General features: G+C 46.7%; 1 protein-coding gene across 2 annotated transcripts; it reads left to right on the forward strand.

The window, feature by feature from the left end:
• Nucleotides 1-449: 449 nt before the first annotated feature.
• slc25a15a (solute carrier family 25 member 15a) lies at nt 450-15,752 on the forward strand. Of its 2 annotated transcripts, XM_038988027.1 has the most exons (8): nt 502-739; nt 1,959-2,049; nt 6,514-6,625; nt 9,851-9,997; nt 10,779-10,919; nt 11,157-11,332; nt 11,582-11,740; nt 14,503-15,752. In XM_038988027.1, the coding sequence occupies exons 2-8, from the start codon at nt 1,995-1,997 to the stop codon at nt 14,625-14,627; spliced, it is 915 nt and encodes a 304-aa protein (XP_038843955.1). In that variant the 5' UTR covers nt 502-739; nt 1,959-1,994; the 3' UTR covers nt 14,628-15,752. The 2 variants fall into 2 exon arrangements, with proteins under 2 accessions (XP_038843956.1, XP_038843955.1); XM_038988028.1 differs by lacking the exon at nt 1,959-2,049 and having other exon boundaries at nt 450-617.
• Nucleotides 15,753-16,621: the final 869 nt, after the last annotated feature.

Raw genomic sequence — 16,621 nt, forward strand, 5'->3', positions numbered from 1 at the left:
ATGACGGCGTGCCCCCGGCCAAACCACAACCCGGACTACACTGGGCCAATTGTTCGCTGCCCTATGGGACTCCCAATCACGGCCGGTTGTGATACAGCCTGGAATCGAACCAGGGTCTGTAGTGCCACTCAGGAGCTTGTGCCAATGTAGGCTTATTTCCTGTACAAATCATCAGGTACACACACAGTAATATCTTGCATTATAGCCTAACGTCTCGCACTTCTTTCACAATCACAAAGGTTATGATCACAGATTTAAAAGTTTAAATGTATTCCTGGGCCATGCGCCAGCCAGTGCACATTTAGCGCCTTTGCGCACTACATGGGCGACAGCGTTCCAAAGCAGGTGAAGACTCGTTCGTGACATAATAACTAAATCAGGAAGAAGACGTCAAGAAACGTTAACTGTTTAAACGCTGGCAAGGAACTTCCGCGATTGTCTGACGGAATTTAGCATGAGGGGATTTGGCATAGCGCGTCTGTGAAGGACTGTGGATTTAACTTCAGTCAACCATCACATCCAACTCTCATGTCAAGTGACATATTTCAGGATTTTCCCGGCAATGCATGTTATTCTGGACACGAAAAATTGTATATCTCATGATGCAATAGTGAACGGTATGTGACATGGTCTTCCGCTTTAATCTGGGTGTAGACAGTCTATTGTAACTACAACAACGCTACACCAACAAAATTGGCAAAGCAGAAACAGACTGACACGGCTACTTCCTTTGCTATTGGTAAGCCTCGATTCAAACATAATATTCAGACTATGATTAAAATATATGGCTATGATATGGACAAGGTTTGGTAAATTACTTTCTAAATGCAATCGATTACCGTTAATAGTTACCTTTCAGAAATTGTAATTAGTTACGTAACTTTGGATTGCCCAAACGCAGTAACGTAATCTGATTACTTTCTGTTACTTTTTGATTATTTTCCGTTTAAGAACCGTAGAAGTAAACAACATTTGGCGTGTCACCATAGTGATCTCTGACTTGTGGTCAGACTGGCTCAGGTGGAACAAACTTAAACTTGCCCTTTTTTTTTATACCATTGGTGAATTGAATGTAAATGAAAAAAAACAGAAAGGTGTCATAATGTATATTTTTTTCAACAACAAAAATCTGAATTTAAAAGTAATTCAAGAAGTAATCATCTAGTTTTTCTAAAGTACCTGTAATCTGATTACCATATTTTTTTGCTGGTAGTATCTGATTACATTAAAAATACAAATAAATTATCGGATTACATGTAATCAGTTACTCCCCATCCCTGTGGGTATAATATGGCTTAATATTGCCTATAGATCACTATTGGTTCGAGGCCATGGCAAGCATAGTCTTCCATCTGAGGACATGAATGGACACCTGAACTGGAGACCAATCAGTAGGCTAACCTACGGAACCTGTCAATAGTGCGCCCCCCAAATAGCACCATGGCCCCTTTGTAGTGCACTTCTTCTGATCAAGGCCCTGGTCAAAAGAAGTGCACTACATAGGGCATAGGGTACCATTTTGGACGCCTTCAATCTGCTGCCCCTATACTTTAAACCAGGTTTAGGTCATCCGTTAGGCTTCTTCAGTGAGCATGGGGTTTAGCACAATGACTGACCTGCGCAGAGATGTACTTTCCTCAAGACATAATGACAACATGTTATTGGAAATGATAGATGGTAGTTACATACAGTAACGGTGACACTATCACATGATGACTGTTATGTAGGCGTGTAGTTTTTGATAGAACTCACAGGGACAGTAGAAGGCTGTTGGTAAATCATCCCCCTACACTGACTAACGTAATATTTGTACGAGTTTAACTTCTGTAACAGCCTGTGAATGTTTACTGAGAGTGGTGTGTCCTATAACAGCCTGTGAATGTTTACTGTGGGTGGTTTTGATCTTCTATAACAGCCTGTGAATGTTTACTGTGGGTGGTGTGTCCTTCTATAACCAGTGGTGAAGGTTTAGCATCATCATCATCAGCATCATCATGGCACCTCATCCAGTGGTCCAGGCCATCATAGACCTCTCAGCTGGAGCGATAGGTAGGTCTACATCTAGACCCAAATGGCACCCTCTTCCCTCTAGTGCACTACTTTTAACCAGGTTCCATAGGGGTAGTGCACTACTTTTAACCAGGTTCCATAGGGGTAGTGCACTACTTTTAACCAGGTTCCATAGGGGTAGTGCACTACTTTTAACCAGGTTCCATAGGGGTAGTGCACTACTTTTAACCAGGTTCCATAGGGATAGTGCACTACTTTTAACCAGGTTCCATAAGGGTAGTGCACTATTTTAGACCAGGATCTATAGGGCTCTTGGTGGAACAGGCTGGCAACAATAAGGATACCCCCCCTAACAATGTGTGGCAGGCTGGCAACAATAAGGATACCCCCCCTAACAATGTGTGGCAGGCTGGCAACAATAAGGATACCCCCCCCCCCCCCCCCCCTAACAATGTGTGGCAGGCTGGCAACAATAAGGATACCCCCCCCCCCTAACAATGTGTGGCAGGCTGGCAACAATAAGGATACCCCCCCTAACAATGTGTGGCAGGCTGGCAACAATAAGGATACCCCCCCCCCCCCCCCCCCTAACAATGTGTGGCAGGCTGGCAACAATAAGGATACCCCCTCTAACAATGTGTGGCAGGCTGGCATCAATAAGGATACCCCCCCTAACAATGTGTGGCAGGCTGGCACCAATAAGGATACCCCCCCTAACAATGTGTGGCAGGCTGGCAGCAATAAGGATACCCCCCCTAACAATGTGTGGCAGGCTGGCACCAATAAGGATACCCCCCTAACAATGTGTGGCAGGCTGGCACCAATAAGGATACCCCCCCCTAACAATGTGTGGCAGGCTGGCAGCAATAAGGATACCCCCCCTAACAATGTGTGGCAGGCTGGCAACAATAAGGATACCCCCCCCCCCCTAACAATGTGTGGCAGGCTGGCAACAATAAGGATACCCCCCCCCCCCTAACAATGTGTGGCAGGCTGGCAACAATAAGGATACCCCCCCTAACAATGTGTGGCAGGCTGGCAACAATAAGGATACCCCCCCTAACAATGTGTGGCAGGCTGGCAACAATAAGGATACCCCCCCCCCCTAACAATGTGTGGCAGGCTGGCAACAATAAGGATACCCCCCCCCCCCCCCTAACAATGTGTGGCAGGCTGGCAACAATAAGGATACCCCCCCCTAACAATGTGTGGCAGGCTGGCAACAATAAGGATACCCCCCCTAACAATGTGTGGCAGGCTGGCAACAATAAGGATACCCCCCCCCCCCCTAACAATGTGTGGCAGGCTGGCAACAATAAGGATACCCCCCCCCCCCCCCCCTAACAATGTGTGGCAGGCTGGCAACAATAAGGATACCCCCTCTAACAATGTGTGGCAGGCTGGCAACAATAAGGATACCCCCCCCCTAACAATGTGTGGCAGGCTGGCAACAATAAGGATACCCCCCCTAACAATGTGTGGCAGGCTGGCAACAATAAGGATACCCCCCCCCCCTAACAATGTGTGGCAGGCTGGCAACAATAAGGATACCCCCCCCCCCTAACAATGTGTGGCAGGCTGGCAACAATAAGGATACCCCCCCCCCTAACAATGTGTGGCAGGCTGGCAACAATAAGGATACCCCCCCTAACAATGTGTGGCAGGCTGGCAACAATAAGGATACCCCCCCTAACAATGTGTGGCAGGCTGGCATCAATAAGGATACTCCCCCTAACAATGTGTGGCAGGCTGGCAACAATAAGGATACCCCCCCCCCCTAACAATGTGTGGCAGGCTGGCAGCAATAAGGATACCCCCCCCCCCCCCCCTAACAATGTGTGGCAGGCTGGCAACAATAAGGATACCCCCCCCTAACAATGTGTGGCAGGCTGGCAGCAATAAGGGTACCCCCTCTAACAATGTGTGGCAGGCTTGCAACAATAAGGATACCCCCCCCCCCCCCCCCCCCCTAACAATGTGTGGCAGGCTGGCAGCAATAAGGATACCCCCCCTAACAATGTGTGGCAGGCTGGCAACAATAAGGATACCCCCCCCCTAACAATGTGTGGCAGACTGGCAACAATAAGGATACCCCCCCCCCCCCCCTAACAATGTGTGGCAGGCTGGCATCAATAAGGATACTCCCCCTAACAATGTGTGGCAGGCTGGCAACAATAAGGATACCCCCCCTAACAATGTGTGGCAGGCTGGCAACAATAAGGATACCCCCCCCCCTAACAATGTGTGGCAGGCTGGCATCAATAAGGATACCCCCCCTAACAATGTGTGGCAGGCTGGCATCAATAAGGATACCCCCCCCTAACAATGAGTGGCAGGCTGGCAACAATAAGCAGGACCCTCCAGACTAGGATTGGCAGGCTGGCAACAATAAGGATACCCCCCCTAACAATGTGTGGCAGGCTGGCAACAATAAGGATACCCCCCCTAACAATGTGTGGCAGGCTGGCAACAATAAGGATACCCCCCCTAACAATGAGTGGCAGGCTGGCAACAATAAGGAGGACCCCTCCAGACTAGGAGTGGCAGGCTGGCAACAATAAGGAGGACCCTCCAGACTAGGAGTGGCAGGCTGGCAACAATAAGGAGGACCCCTCCAGACTAGGAGTGGCAGGCTGGCAACAATAAGGAGGACCCCTCCAGACTAGGAGTGGCAGGCTGGCACCAATAAGGAGGACCCCTCCAGACTAGGAGTGGCAGGCTGGCACCAATAAGGAGGACCCCTCCAGACTAGGAGTGGCAGGCTGGCACCAATAAGGAGGACCCCTCCAGACTAGGAGTGGCAGGCTGGCAACAATAAGGAGGACCCCTCCAGACTAGGAGTGGCAGGCTGGCAACAATAAGGAGGACCCTCCAGACTAGGAGTGGCAGGCTGGCAACAATAAGGAGGACCCTCCAGACTAGGAGTGGCAGGCTGGCACCAATAAGGAGGACCCCTCCAGACTAGGAGTGGCAGGCTGGCAACAATAAGGAGGACACTCCAGACTAGGAGTGGCAGGCTGGCACCAATAAGTAGGACCCCTCCAGACTAGGAGTGGCAGGCTGGCACCAATAAGGAGGACCCCTCCAGACTAGGAGTGGCAGGCTGGCACCAATAAGGAGGACCCCTCCAGACTAGGAGTGGCAGGCTGGCACCAATAAGGAGGACCCCTCCAGACTAGGAGTGGCAGGCTGGCAACAATAAGGAGGACCCCTCCAGACTAGGAGTGGCAGGCTGGCAACAATAAGGAGGACACTCCAGACTAGGAGTGGCAGGCTGGCAACAATAAGGAGGACCCCTCCAGACTAGGAGTGGCAGGCTGGCAACAATAAGGAGGACACTCCAGACTAGGACTGGCAGGCTGGCACCAATAAGGAGGACCCCTCCAGACTAGGAGTGGCAGGCTGGTAACAATAAGGAGGACCCCTCCAGACTAGGAGTGGCAGGCTGGCACCAATAAGGAGGACCCCTCCAGACTAGGAGTGGCAGGCTGGCACCAATAAGGAGGACCCCTCCAGACTAGGAGTGGCAGGCTGGCACCAATAAGGAGGACCCCTCCAGACTAGGAGTGGCTACAGTAGGCCTGTCTAGGCCTGACATTAAAATGTGTCGTCTGTTTTGGGAAAGTTAAAAAGGAAAAGTCAGCAAAATATAATTTTGGGTGTTGTCCTCCTCTCCATCTCCCTCCTCCTCTCCATCTTCCTCCTCCTCTCCATCTTCCTCCTCCTCTCCATCTCCCTCCTCTCCATCTCCATCTTCCTCCTCCTCTCCATCTTCCTCCTCCTCTCCATCTCCCTCCTCTCCATCTTCCTCCTCCTCTCCATCTTCCTCCTCTCCTCCTCCTCTGTCTCCTCTCCATGTCCCTCCTCCTCTCCTCCTCCTCTGTCTCCTCTCCATGTCCCACCTCCTCTCCTCCTTCTCTCCTCCTCCTCTCCTCCTCTGTCTCCTCTCCATCTCCCTCCTCTCCTCCTCCTCTGTCTCCTCTCCATGTCCCTCCTCCTCTCCTCCTCCTCTGTCTCCTCTCCATGTCCCACCTCCTCTCCTCCTTCTCCTCTCCTCCTCTTTCTCCTCTCCATGTCTCTCCATCTCCCTCCTCTCCTCCTCCTCTGTCTCCTCTCCATCTCCCTCCTCTCCTCCTCCTCTGTCTCCTCTCCATGTCCCTCCTCTTCTCCTCCTCCTCTCCTCCTCTTTCTCCTCTCCATGTCTCTCCATGTCCCTCCTCCTCTCCTCCTCTGTCTCCTCTCCATGTCCCTCTTCTTCTCCTCCTCCTCCTCCTCCTCCTCTCCTCCTCTGTCTCCTCTCCATGTCTCTCCTCCTCTCCTCCTCCTCTGTCTCCTCTCCATCTCCCTCCTCATCTGTCTCCCCTCCATCTTCCTGCTCATCTGTCTCCTCTCCATCTCCCTCCTCCCCTCCTCTGATCCTAAATCTGTACCTAGGGGAAACCACACCCAGTAGCTGTGTTTCAAACCCTCTCCATCTTCTCCCTCCGCTCATGTTGCCTTTAGGTGGGACAGCCTGTGTGTTCAGTGGCCAGCCGTTTGACACAGCCAAGGTGAAAATGCAGACCTTCCCTTCCATGTACCGAGGCTTCCTCCACTGCTTCATGTCCACCTACAGGTAAAAACACGTATTTACAGTGGTATTATTCCTAAATCCTGTGTATTTACAGTGGTATTATTCCTGAATCCTGTGTATTTACAGTAGTATTATTCATGAATCCTGTGTATTTACAGTGGTATTATTCCTGAATCCTGTGTATTTACAGTGGTATTATTCCTGAATCCTGTGTATTTACAGTAGTATTATTCCTGAATCCTGTGTATTTACAGTAGTTGTCACGTTCCTGACCTGTTTTCTGTTAGTTTTTGTATGTGTTAGTTGGTCAGGACGTGAGTTTGGGTGGGCAGTCTATGTTTTCTGTTTCTATGTTGGTTAATGGGTACCTAATATGGTTCTCAATTAGAGGCAGGTGGTTTTCATCTCCTCTGATTGAGAATCATATTAAGGTAGGTGTTTTCACTTTGTTTGTCGTGGGTGGTTGTCTCCTGTGTTAGTGTCTGTCTATGTTGCACCATACGGGACTGTTTCGGTTTGTTTGTTCATTTTGTTCGTTCGGTTTTTATGTAGTCATTTCCCTGTTCGTGCGTTCTTCGTGTTACATGTAAGTTCTTACGTCCAGGTCTGTCTACATTCGTTTTGTTATTTTGTTAGTTAATTCAAGTATAGTTCGTTTTTTGTCTTCGTTGTTTTGTCGTGTCTAAATAAATATCATGTCGAAGTATCACGCTGCGTCTTGGTTCAATCCATGCTCCTCCTCTTCGGATGAAGAGGAAGAGGAGAACCGTTACAGTAGTATTATTCCTGAATCCTGTGTATTTACAGTAGTATTATTCCTGAATCCTGTGTATTTACAGTAGTATTATTCCTGAATCCTGTGTATTTACAGTAGTATTATTCCTGAATCCTGTGTATTTACAGTAGTATTATTCCTGAATCCTGTGTATTTACAGTAGTATTATTCCTGAATCCTATGTATTTACAGTGGTATTATTCCTGAATCCTGTGTATTTACAGTAGTATTATTCATGAATCCTGTGTATTTACAGTAGTATTATTCCTGAATCCTGTGTATTTACAGTGGTATTATTCCTGAATCCTGTGTATTTACAGTAGTATTATTCCTGAATCCTGTGTATTTACAGTAGTATTATTCCTGAATCCTATATATTTACAGTGGTATTATTCCTGAATCCTGTGTATTTACAGTAGTATTATTCCTGAATCCTGTGTATTTACAGTGGTATTATTCCTGAATCCTGTGTATTTACAGTAGTATTATTCCTGAATCCTGTGTATTTACAGTAGTATTATTCCTGAATCCTGTGTATTTACAGTAGTATTATTCCTGAATCCTGTGTATTTACAGTAGTATTATTCCTGAATCCTGTGTATTTACAGTGGTATTATTCCTGAATCCTGTGTATTTACAGTGGTATTATTCCTGAATCCTGTGTATTTACAGTAGTATTATTCCTGAATCCTATGTATTTACAGTGGTATTATTCCTGAATCCTGTGTATTTACAGTAGTATTATTCATGAATCCTGTGTATTTACAGTAGTATTATTCCTACATCCTATGTATTTACAGTAGTATTATTCCTGAATCCTATATATTTACCTTTTATATAAATACAGTACCAGTCAAAAGTTTGGACACACCTGCTCAGTCCAGGTTTTATTCTTCATGTTTTACTATTTTCTACATTGTAGAATAATAGTGAAGACATCAAAACTATGAAATAACATGAAATAATATGGAATCATGTAGTAACCCAAAAAGTTTTAAACAAATCTAAATATATTTCTTCAAAGTAGACACCTTTTGCCTTGATGACAGCTTGTGTGTCCAAACCTTTGACTGGTACTATATATACTGTACATACACTACATGACCAGGAAGTATGTGGACACCTGCTCATCCAACATCTCATTCCAAAATCATGGACATTAATCTGGAGTTGGTCCCCCATTAGCTGCTATAATAGCCTTTACTCTTCTGAGAAGGCTTTCATTAGATGTTGGAACGTTGCTGCAGGGACTTGCTTCCGTTCAGCCACAGTTAGGTCGGGGCACTGATGTTGGGCGATTAGGCCTGGCTCGCAGTCTGCATTCCAATTCATCCCAAAGGATGTTCGATGGGGTTGAGGTCAGGGCTTTGTGCAGGCCAGTCAAGTTCTTCCACAACGATCTCAACAAACAATTTCTGTATGGACCTCACTTTGTGCACGGTGCATTGTCATGCTGAAACAGGAAAGGGCCTTCCCCAAACTGTTGCCACAAAGTTGGAAGAACAGAATTGTCTAGAATGTCATTGTATGCTGTAGCGTTAAGATTTCCCTTCACTGGATCTAAGGGGCCAGAACCATGAAAAACAGCTCCAGACCATTATTCCTCCTCCACCAAACATTACAGTTGGCACTATGCATTCTGGCAGGTAGTGTCCTCCTGGCATCCGCCAAACCCAGATTAGTCCGTCGGACTGCCAGATGGTAAAGCGTGATTCATCACTCCAGAGAACACGTTTCCACTGTTCCAGAGTCCCAATGGCGGCGAGCTTTACACCACTCCAGTCGACGCTTGGGATTGCGCATGGTGATCTTAGGCTTGTGTGCGGCTGCTCGGCCATGGAAACCCATTTCATGAAGATCCCGATGAACAGTTATTGTGCTGACGTTGCTTCCTGAGGCAGTTTGGAACTCGGTAGTGAGTGTTGCAACCGACGACAGACAATTTTTACGCGCTATGCGCCTCATCACTCTCCGCTCCCGTTCTGTGAGCTTGTGTGGTCTACCACTTCACGGCTGAGCCGTTGTTGCTCCTAGATGTTTCCACTTCATAATAACAGCATTTACAGTTGACCGGGGCAGCTCTAGCAGGGCAGAAATTTGACAAACTGACTTTTGGGAAAGGTGGCATCCCTATAATGGTGCCACGTTGAAAGTCACTGAGCTCTTCAGTACGGGCCATTCTACTGCCAATGTTTGTCTATGGAGATTGTATGACTGTGTGCTCAATCTTATACACCTATCAGCAACGGGTGTGGCTGAAATAGCCAAATCAACTAATTTGAAGAGGTGTCCACATACTGCTGTAAATATAGTGTATCTTGACGGAGGCTACACACCATAGCGATCTCGTTGAAGTAATAACAATTCATTTTTTCCATTGAAGCATTTTTTCCAAGTTTTCTCCAACTTCCATTATCCTCCAAGAGTTTCTGAATCTGAATACCTGTTTCCTGTTTCCTGTTTCCTGTCAATGTTACCTGGTGGGTCTGTAGACAGATGGGTCTGAGAGGGCTGTACCAGGGAGCCACCCCAGCCCTCATAGCCAACATCGCAGAGAACGCTGTCCTTTTCATGAGCTATGGTTTCTGTCAGGATGTGTTGCGGCGAATCACCGGGATGGACCGAGCCGTAGAACTCAGGTTAGACTGCCATATAGGACCACCAAGACAAGCCTTTGCATTGTTAGGCTCTTTTGACAGGGTCTTTTTACAGACTCGTTCTACAGACTTGTTCTATAGACTCTTTCTACAGACTCTTTCTACAGACTCTTTCTATAGACTCGTTCTACAGACTCATTCTACAGACTCATTCTACAGACTCATTCTATAGACTCATTCTACAGACTCTTTCTACAGACTCGTTCTACAGACTCATTCTACAGACTCATTCTACAGACTCATTCTACAGACTCGTTCTACAGACTCTTTCTACAGACTCTTTCTACAGACTCATTCTACAGACTCTTTCTACAGACTCTTTCTACAGACTCTTTCTATAGACTCGTTCTACAGACTCTTTCTATAGACTCATTCTACAGACTCTTTCTACAGACTCTTTCTATAGACTCGTTCTACAGACTCATTCTACAGACTCTTTCTATAGACTCGTTCTACAGACTCGTTCTACAGACTCGTTCTATAGACTCTTTCTACAGACTCGTTCTACAGACTCTTATAGAGTTTGTATTGTGTGTAATACTAGATCTTACATTGTTGTAGTTCTGTCCAAGCAGATAGTTGTATATGCGTGTAATTCAACAACGATCTTTCCAAGTCTTTCACATGACATGGCCTTTAAATATCAGTTGTGTAACATTAACCAGTCTTAGGATTTTGTGCCAATTTACTGCAAAAATATTTTCCCTTTGCTATGGTTCTCCTCCTTCATTCCTCATCACTGGTCCCTGGTCCTCTCCTTTAGTGACCTCCAGAAGGCGTGTTCAGGCTCCCTAGCGTCCATCTTCTCCTCCCTGGCTCTCTGTCCCACCGAGCTGGTCAAGTGTCGTCTGCAGGCCATGCATGAGATGGAGGCCTCCGGCAAGATACCCTCAGGGCAGAAGAGGTAAGATACGATAAGATGACATAACACTGTGCTTCTACATTTGCATTGCTTGCTGTTTGGGGGGTTTTAGGCTGGGTTTCTGTACAGCACTTTGTGCCATCTGCGGGTGTAAAAAGGGCTTTATAAATACATTTGATTTGATTTGTTGCATGAGATGGAGGCCTCTGGTAAGATACCTGCAAGGCAGTGGGATCCATACCTCCAATATCTGTGTTGTGTCTCCCTGGGTCTGTCCAGTTCGGTGTGGTCCGTGGTTCGGACTGTGTTGAGGAAGGACGGTCCTCTTGGGTTCTACCAGGGTTTGACTACGACCATCGTCAGGGAAGTGCCCGGGTATTTCTGCTTCTTCGGAGCCTACGAGCTCTGTCGCACGACATTTGCTCAGCATCTGAGCACCGAAAAGGATGGCATAGGTACGACGGTGATATCATGAACACCTATCTATGTATTCATTCAAGTTTTGCAATGCAACTATTTGAGTAATCACTGTGTTCCAAATGGCTCCTCTCCTCTCCTCCTCTCTCCCCCCCTCCCCTCTCCTCCTCTCTCCTCTCTCCTCCCCTCCACTCTCCTCCCCTCCACTCTCCTCCCCTCCCCTCTCCTCCCCTCTCCTCTCCTCTGATCCCCTCTTCTTCCCTCCCCCCTCCTCCCCTCCTCTCTAGGCGTTGTCCCTCTGATGTTCAGTGGTGGGTTTGGGGGAGCATGCCTGTGGCTGGTCATCTATCCCATAGACTGTGTGAAGTCCAGGATCCAGGTCCACTCCCTAGCAGGCAGACAGCAAGGCTTCATCAAGACCTTGATGGGGATCATACGCACTGAAGGTGAGGGGACAAAGTGATACAATAGATACGGCATAATAGCTGAATTATAGTACTACTATATTTGTGAATGGAAATGGGTATACTGTACACAGTGAGCAGGAGGGTCTCTTCCAGTTCACTGCAGTGCTGGAAAAAGTACCCAAATATCATACTTGAGTAAAAGATACCTTAATAGAAAATGACTAGAGTAAAAGTGAAATTCACCCGGTAAAATACGTATTACTTGAGTAAAAGTCTAAATGTATTTTGTTTTAAATATACTTAAGTATCAAAAGTAAAAGTATAAATCATTTACAATTCCTGATATTAAGCAAACCAGACGGCACAATTTTCTTGTTTTTATTTATGGATAGCCAGGGGCAGACTCCAACACTCAGACATCTTTACAAACAAAGCATGTGTTTAGTGAGTCAGTCAGATCAGAGGCAGACTCCAACACTCAGACATCTTTACAAACAAAGCATGTGTTTAGTGAGTCAGTCAGATCAGAGGCAGTAGGGATGACCAGGGATGTTCTCTGTTTAGTGAGTCCTCCAGATCAGAGGCAGTAGGGATGACCAGGGATGTTCTCTGTTTAGTGAGTCCACCAGATCAGAGGCAGTAGGGAGGACCAGGGATATTCTCTGTTTAGTGAGTCAGTCAGATCAGAGGCAGTAGGGATGACCAGGGATGTTCTCTGTTTAGTGAGTCCACCAGATCAGAGGCAGTAGGGAGGACCAGGGATATTCTCTGTTTAGTGAGTCAGTCAGATCAGAGGCAGTAGGGATGACCAGGGATGTTCTCTGTTTAGTGAGTCCTCCAGATCAGAGGCAGTAGGGATGACCAGGGGTGTTCTCTGTTTAGTGAGTCAGTCAGATCAGAGGCAGTAGGGATGACCAGGGATGTTCTCTGTTTAGTGATTCCTCCAGATCAGAGGCAGTAGGGATGACCAGGGATGTTCTCTGTTTAGTGAGTCCTCCAGATCAGAGGCAGTAGGGATGACCAGGGATGTTCTCTGTTTAGTGAGTCCTCCAGATCAGAGGCAGTAGGGATGACCAGGGGTGTTCTCTATTTAGTGAGTCCTCCAGATCAGAGGCAGTAGGGATGACCAGGGATGTTCTCTGTTTAGTGAGTCCTCCAGATCAGAGGCAGTAGAGATGACCAGGGATGTTCTCTGTTTAGTGAGTCCTCCAGATCAGAGGCAGTAGAGATGACCAGGGATGTTCTCTGTTTAGTGAGTCAGCCAGACCAGAGGCAGTAGGATGACCAGGGACGTTCTCTGTTTAGTGAGTCAGCCAGACCAGAGGCAGTAGGATGACCAGGGACGTTCTCTGTTTAGTGAGTCAGCCAGACCAGAGGCAGTAGGGATGACCAGGGATGTTCTCTGTTTAGTGAGTCCTCCAGATCAGAGGCAGTAGGGATGACCAGGGGTGTTCTCTGTTTAGTGAGTCCTCCAGATCAGAGGCAGTAGAGATGGCCAGGGGTGTTCTCTGTTTAGTGAGTCCTCCAGATCAGAGGCAGTAGGGATGGCCAGGGGTGTTCTCTGTTTAGTGACTCCTCCAGATCAGAGGCAGTAGGGATGGCCAGGGGTGTTCTCTGTTTAGTGAGTCCTCCAGATCAGAGGCAGTAGGGATGGCCAGGGGTGTTCTCTGTTTAGTGAGTCCTCCAGATCAGAGGCAGTAGGGATGGCCAGGGGTGTTCTCTGTTTAGTGAGTCCTCCAGATCAGAGGCAGTAGGGATGACCAGGGATGTTCTCTGTTTAGTGAGTCCTCCAGATCAGAGGCAGTAGGGATGACCTGGGATGTTCTCTGTTTAGTGAGTCCTCCAGATCAGAGGCAGTAGGGATGGCCAGAGATGTTCTCTGTTTAGTGAGTCCACCAGATCAGAGACAGTAGTGATGACCAGGGATGTTCTCTGTTTAGTGAGTCCTCCAGATCAGAGGCAGTAGGGATGACCAGGGATGTTCTCTGTTTAGTGAGTCCTCCAGATCAGAGGCAGTAGGGATGACCTGGGATGTTCTCTGTTTAGTGAGTCCTCCAGATCAGAGGCAGTAGGGATGGCCAGAGATGTTCTCTGTTTAGTGAGTCCACCAGATCAGAGACAGTAGTGATGACCAGGGATGTTCTCTGTTTAGTGAGTCCTCTAGATCAGAGGCAGTAGGGATGGCCAGGGGTGTTCTCTGTTTAGTGAGTCCTCCAGATCAGAGGCAGTAGGGATGACCAGGGGTGTTCTCTGTTTAGTGAGTCCTCCAGATCAGAGGCAGTAGGGATGACCAGGGATGTTCTCTGTTTAGTGAGTCCTCCAGATCAGAGGCAGTAGGGATGACCAGGGATGTTCTCTGTTTAGTGAGTCCTCCAGATCAGAGGCAGTAGGGATGGCCAGGGGTGTTCTCTGTTTAGTGAGTCCTCCAGATCAGAGGCAGTAGAGAACACCAGGGATGTTCTGTTGATAAGTGCGTGAATTTGACCATTTTCCTGTCCTGCTAAGCATTAAAAATGTAACAAGTACATTCGGGTGTCAGGGAAAATGTATGGAGTCAAAAGTACATTATTTTCTTTAGAAATATAGTGAAGTAAAAGTTGTCAAAAATATCAATAGTAAAGTACAAATACCCCCAAAAAGTACTTAAGTAGTACTTTAAAGTATTTTTACTTTAGCACTTTCCACCATTGGTTCACTGTGATATAAGATGGTACCTCAAATGTTCAACAGTTTATATTTTGAGTGAAATAAAGTATTATACACAGAATCTGTCTTCCTCTATATTTCTGTTCTTCCTATAGGAGTGGCTCCTCTCTACTCAGGCCTCACTCCCACCATGATCAGAACCTTCCCTGCCAACGGAGCTCTCTTCTTGGCCTATGAGCTCAGCCGTAAGGCGATGATGCAGAAGTTTGGAGACGTCTGATTGGCTGATCCTTTCTCCTCACGACGGACACTTCCTGTTTCCTCCACCAATGCCTGCACTTTTGTTGGCATCCCAAAATGGAACCTTATGTTTAAACATGATTTTTAAAGTCTGAATGTATTTTTTTTTGGTATAAAATATGCCTTTTATTGTTGTTGTAGCTATTGCATATGCAAGGATAATGCCTACATTTGTTGAGCAGGTCACAGTTATTTGAGAATGTAGAGTGTGTGGTGTTCTGTAAAAACTTTAAATAAAGTCACACACTCTATATTGAATGGCTAATCCTAACCTACCATATACAGTGTGATATTTCTCTCTTTTTTATACAGTTTACTCACACTTAGTCAACACTTCTACAAAACAGGTTTTCAGGTGTGTGTCAGCTTATGCTTTTTACAGTTATTCTATGGGACACCTATCCACTGTGAAGGTACTGTGAATCTACTGTGAAGGTACTGTGAATCTACTGTGAATCTACTGTGAAGGTACAGTAAAGGTACTGTGAAGGTGCTGTGAATCTACTGTGAAGGTACTGTGAATCTACTGTGAAGGCACTGTGAAGGTACTGTGAATCTACTGTGAATCTACTGTGAAGTCACTGTGAATCTACTGTGAAGGCACTGTGAAGGTACTGTGAATCTACTGTGAAGGTACTGTGAATCTACTGTGAAGGTATTGTGAAGGTACTGTGAAGGCACTGTGAATATACTGTGAATCTACTGTGAAGGTACTGTGAAGGTACTGTGAATCTACTGTGAAGGTACTGTGAAGGTACTGTGAATCTACTGTGAAGGTACTGTGAAAGTACTGTGAAGGTACTGTGTATAATTAGAACTGTGCATTCATAGAGGTGTTTTACCATTCAAACTGGTGCCGAACCACGGCCAGTTGAGAGGCACATGGTCATGGTATTAGATTAAGTGTATACTCTGGTAAGCACAATGACTTATGGAAGACGCCGTTCTTTATAACAAACACATGTATTTATAAAGCTCTTCTTACATCAGCTGATGTCACAAAGTGCTGTACAGAAACCCAGCCTAAAACCCCCAACAGCAAGCAATGCAGGTGGAGAAGCACCATAACAATAAACATTCACTAATAACTGCTGATTTTATATTCCCCTCTCACTCTCTCTCCTTCCCTTCCTCCCTCCATCCTTACCCCCTCCTCCCTCCCTCCCTCCCTCCCTCCCTCCCTCCCTCCCTCTCTCTCTCTCTCTCTCTCCCTCCATCCCTCCCTCCCTCCCCCTCCCCGGTAACGACACTGTGGCAGCCTCTCTGCCTCTCCCCTAGGATCTACAGACTACACAACCTAAAGACAGACTGTAGATGTACAGACTACACAACCTAATACTGCCTGTAGATGTACAGACTACACAACCTAATACTGCCTGTAGATGTTCAGACTACACAACCTAATACTGCCTGTAGATGTACAGACTACACAACCTAATACTGCCTGTAGATGTACAGACTACACAACCTAATACTGCCTGTAGATGTACAGACTACACAACCTAATACTGCCTGTAGATCTACAGACTACACAACCTAATACTGCCTGTAGATGTTCAGACTACACAACCTAATACTGCCTGTAGATCTACAGACTACACAACCTAATACTGCCTGTAGATCTACAGACTACACAACCTAATACTGCCTGTAGATGTACAGAGTAAGGCAGAACCAGTCGACGAGGCCCGTGTCGGGTGATCAGATCATCTTGTGTTTGGATCGAGTCCCCCCCCCCCCCCCACTAGCATGGTGTCAAGATACCACCTATTGTTAATTCATGAGCGTATACACTCATCACAGGACTCACATTAATGACAAAACTATATGATATAAAGATATACAATAGAATAAACACGCTTCACTAGCTAAGTACAACTTCCAGTGGATTTGAATTGTGTTGTTAATGAGCCTCTCCTGTCTGCCACACTGTATCGGGGGACTGCAGCATCGACAGAGCACTCTCTCTCTCTC

This window comes from Salvelinus namaycush, unplaced genomic scaffold (genome assembly GCF_016432855.1).
Source record: "Salvelinus namaycush isolate Seneca unplaced genomic scaffold, SaNama_1.0 Scaffold92, whole genome shotgun sequence".
Classification (NCBI taxonomy): domain Eukaryota; kingdom Metazoa; phylum Chordata; class Actinopteri; order Salmoniformes; family Salmonidae; genus Salvelinus; species Salvelinus namaycush.

Bases quoted from the DNA above. Each gene is read 5' to 3' on its own strand.
- slc25a15a (XM_038988028.1), top strand. From the start codon at position 563: ATGCATGTTATTCTGGACACGAAAAATTGTATATCTCATGATGCAATA. The intron at 6,626-9,850 runs GTAAAAACACGT...GTGGGTCTGTAG, and splicing joins TGCTTCATGTCCACCTACAG to ACAGATGGGTCTGAGAGGGC. The intron at 11,741-14,502 runs GTGAGGGGACAA...TTCTTCCTATAG, and splicing joins GGGGATCATACGCACTGAAG to GAGTGGCTCCTCTCTACTCA.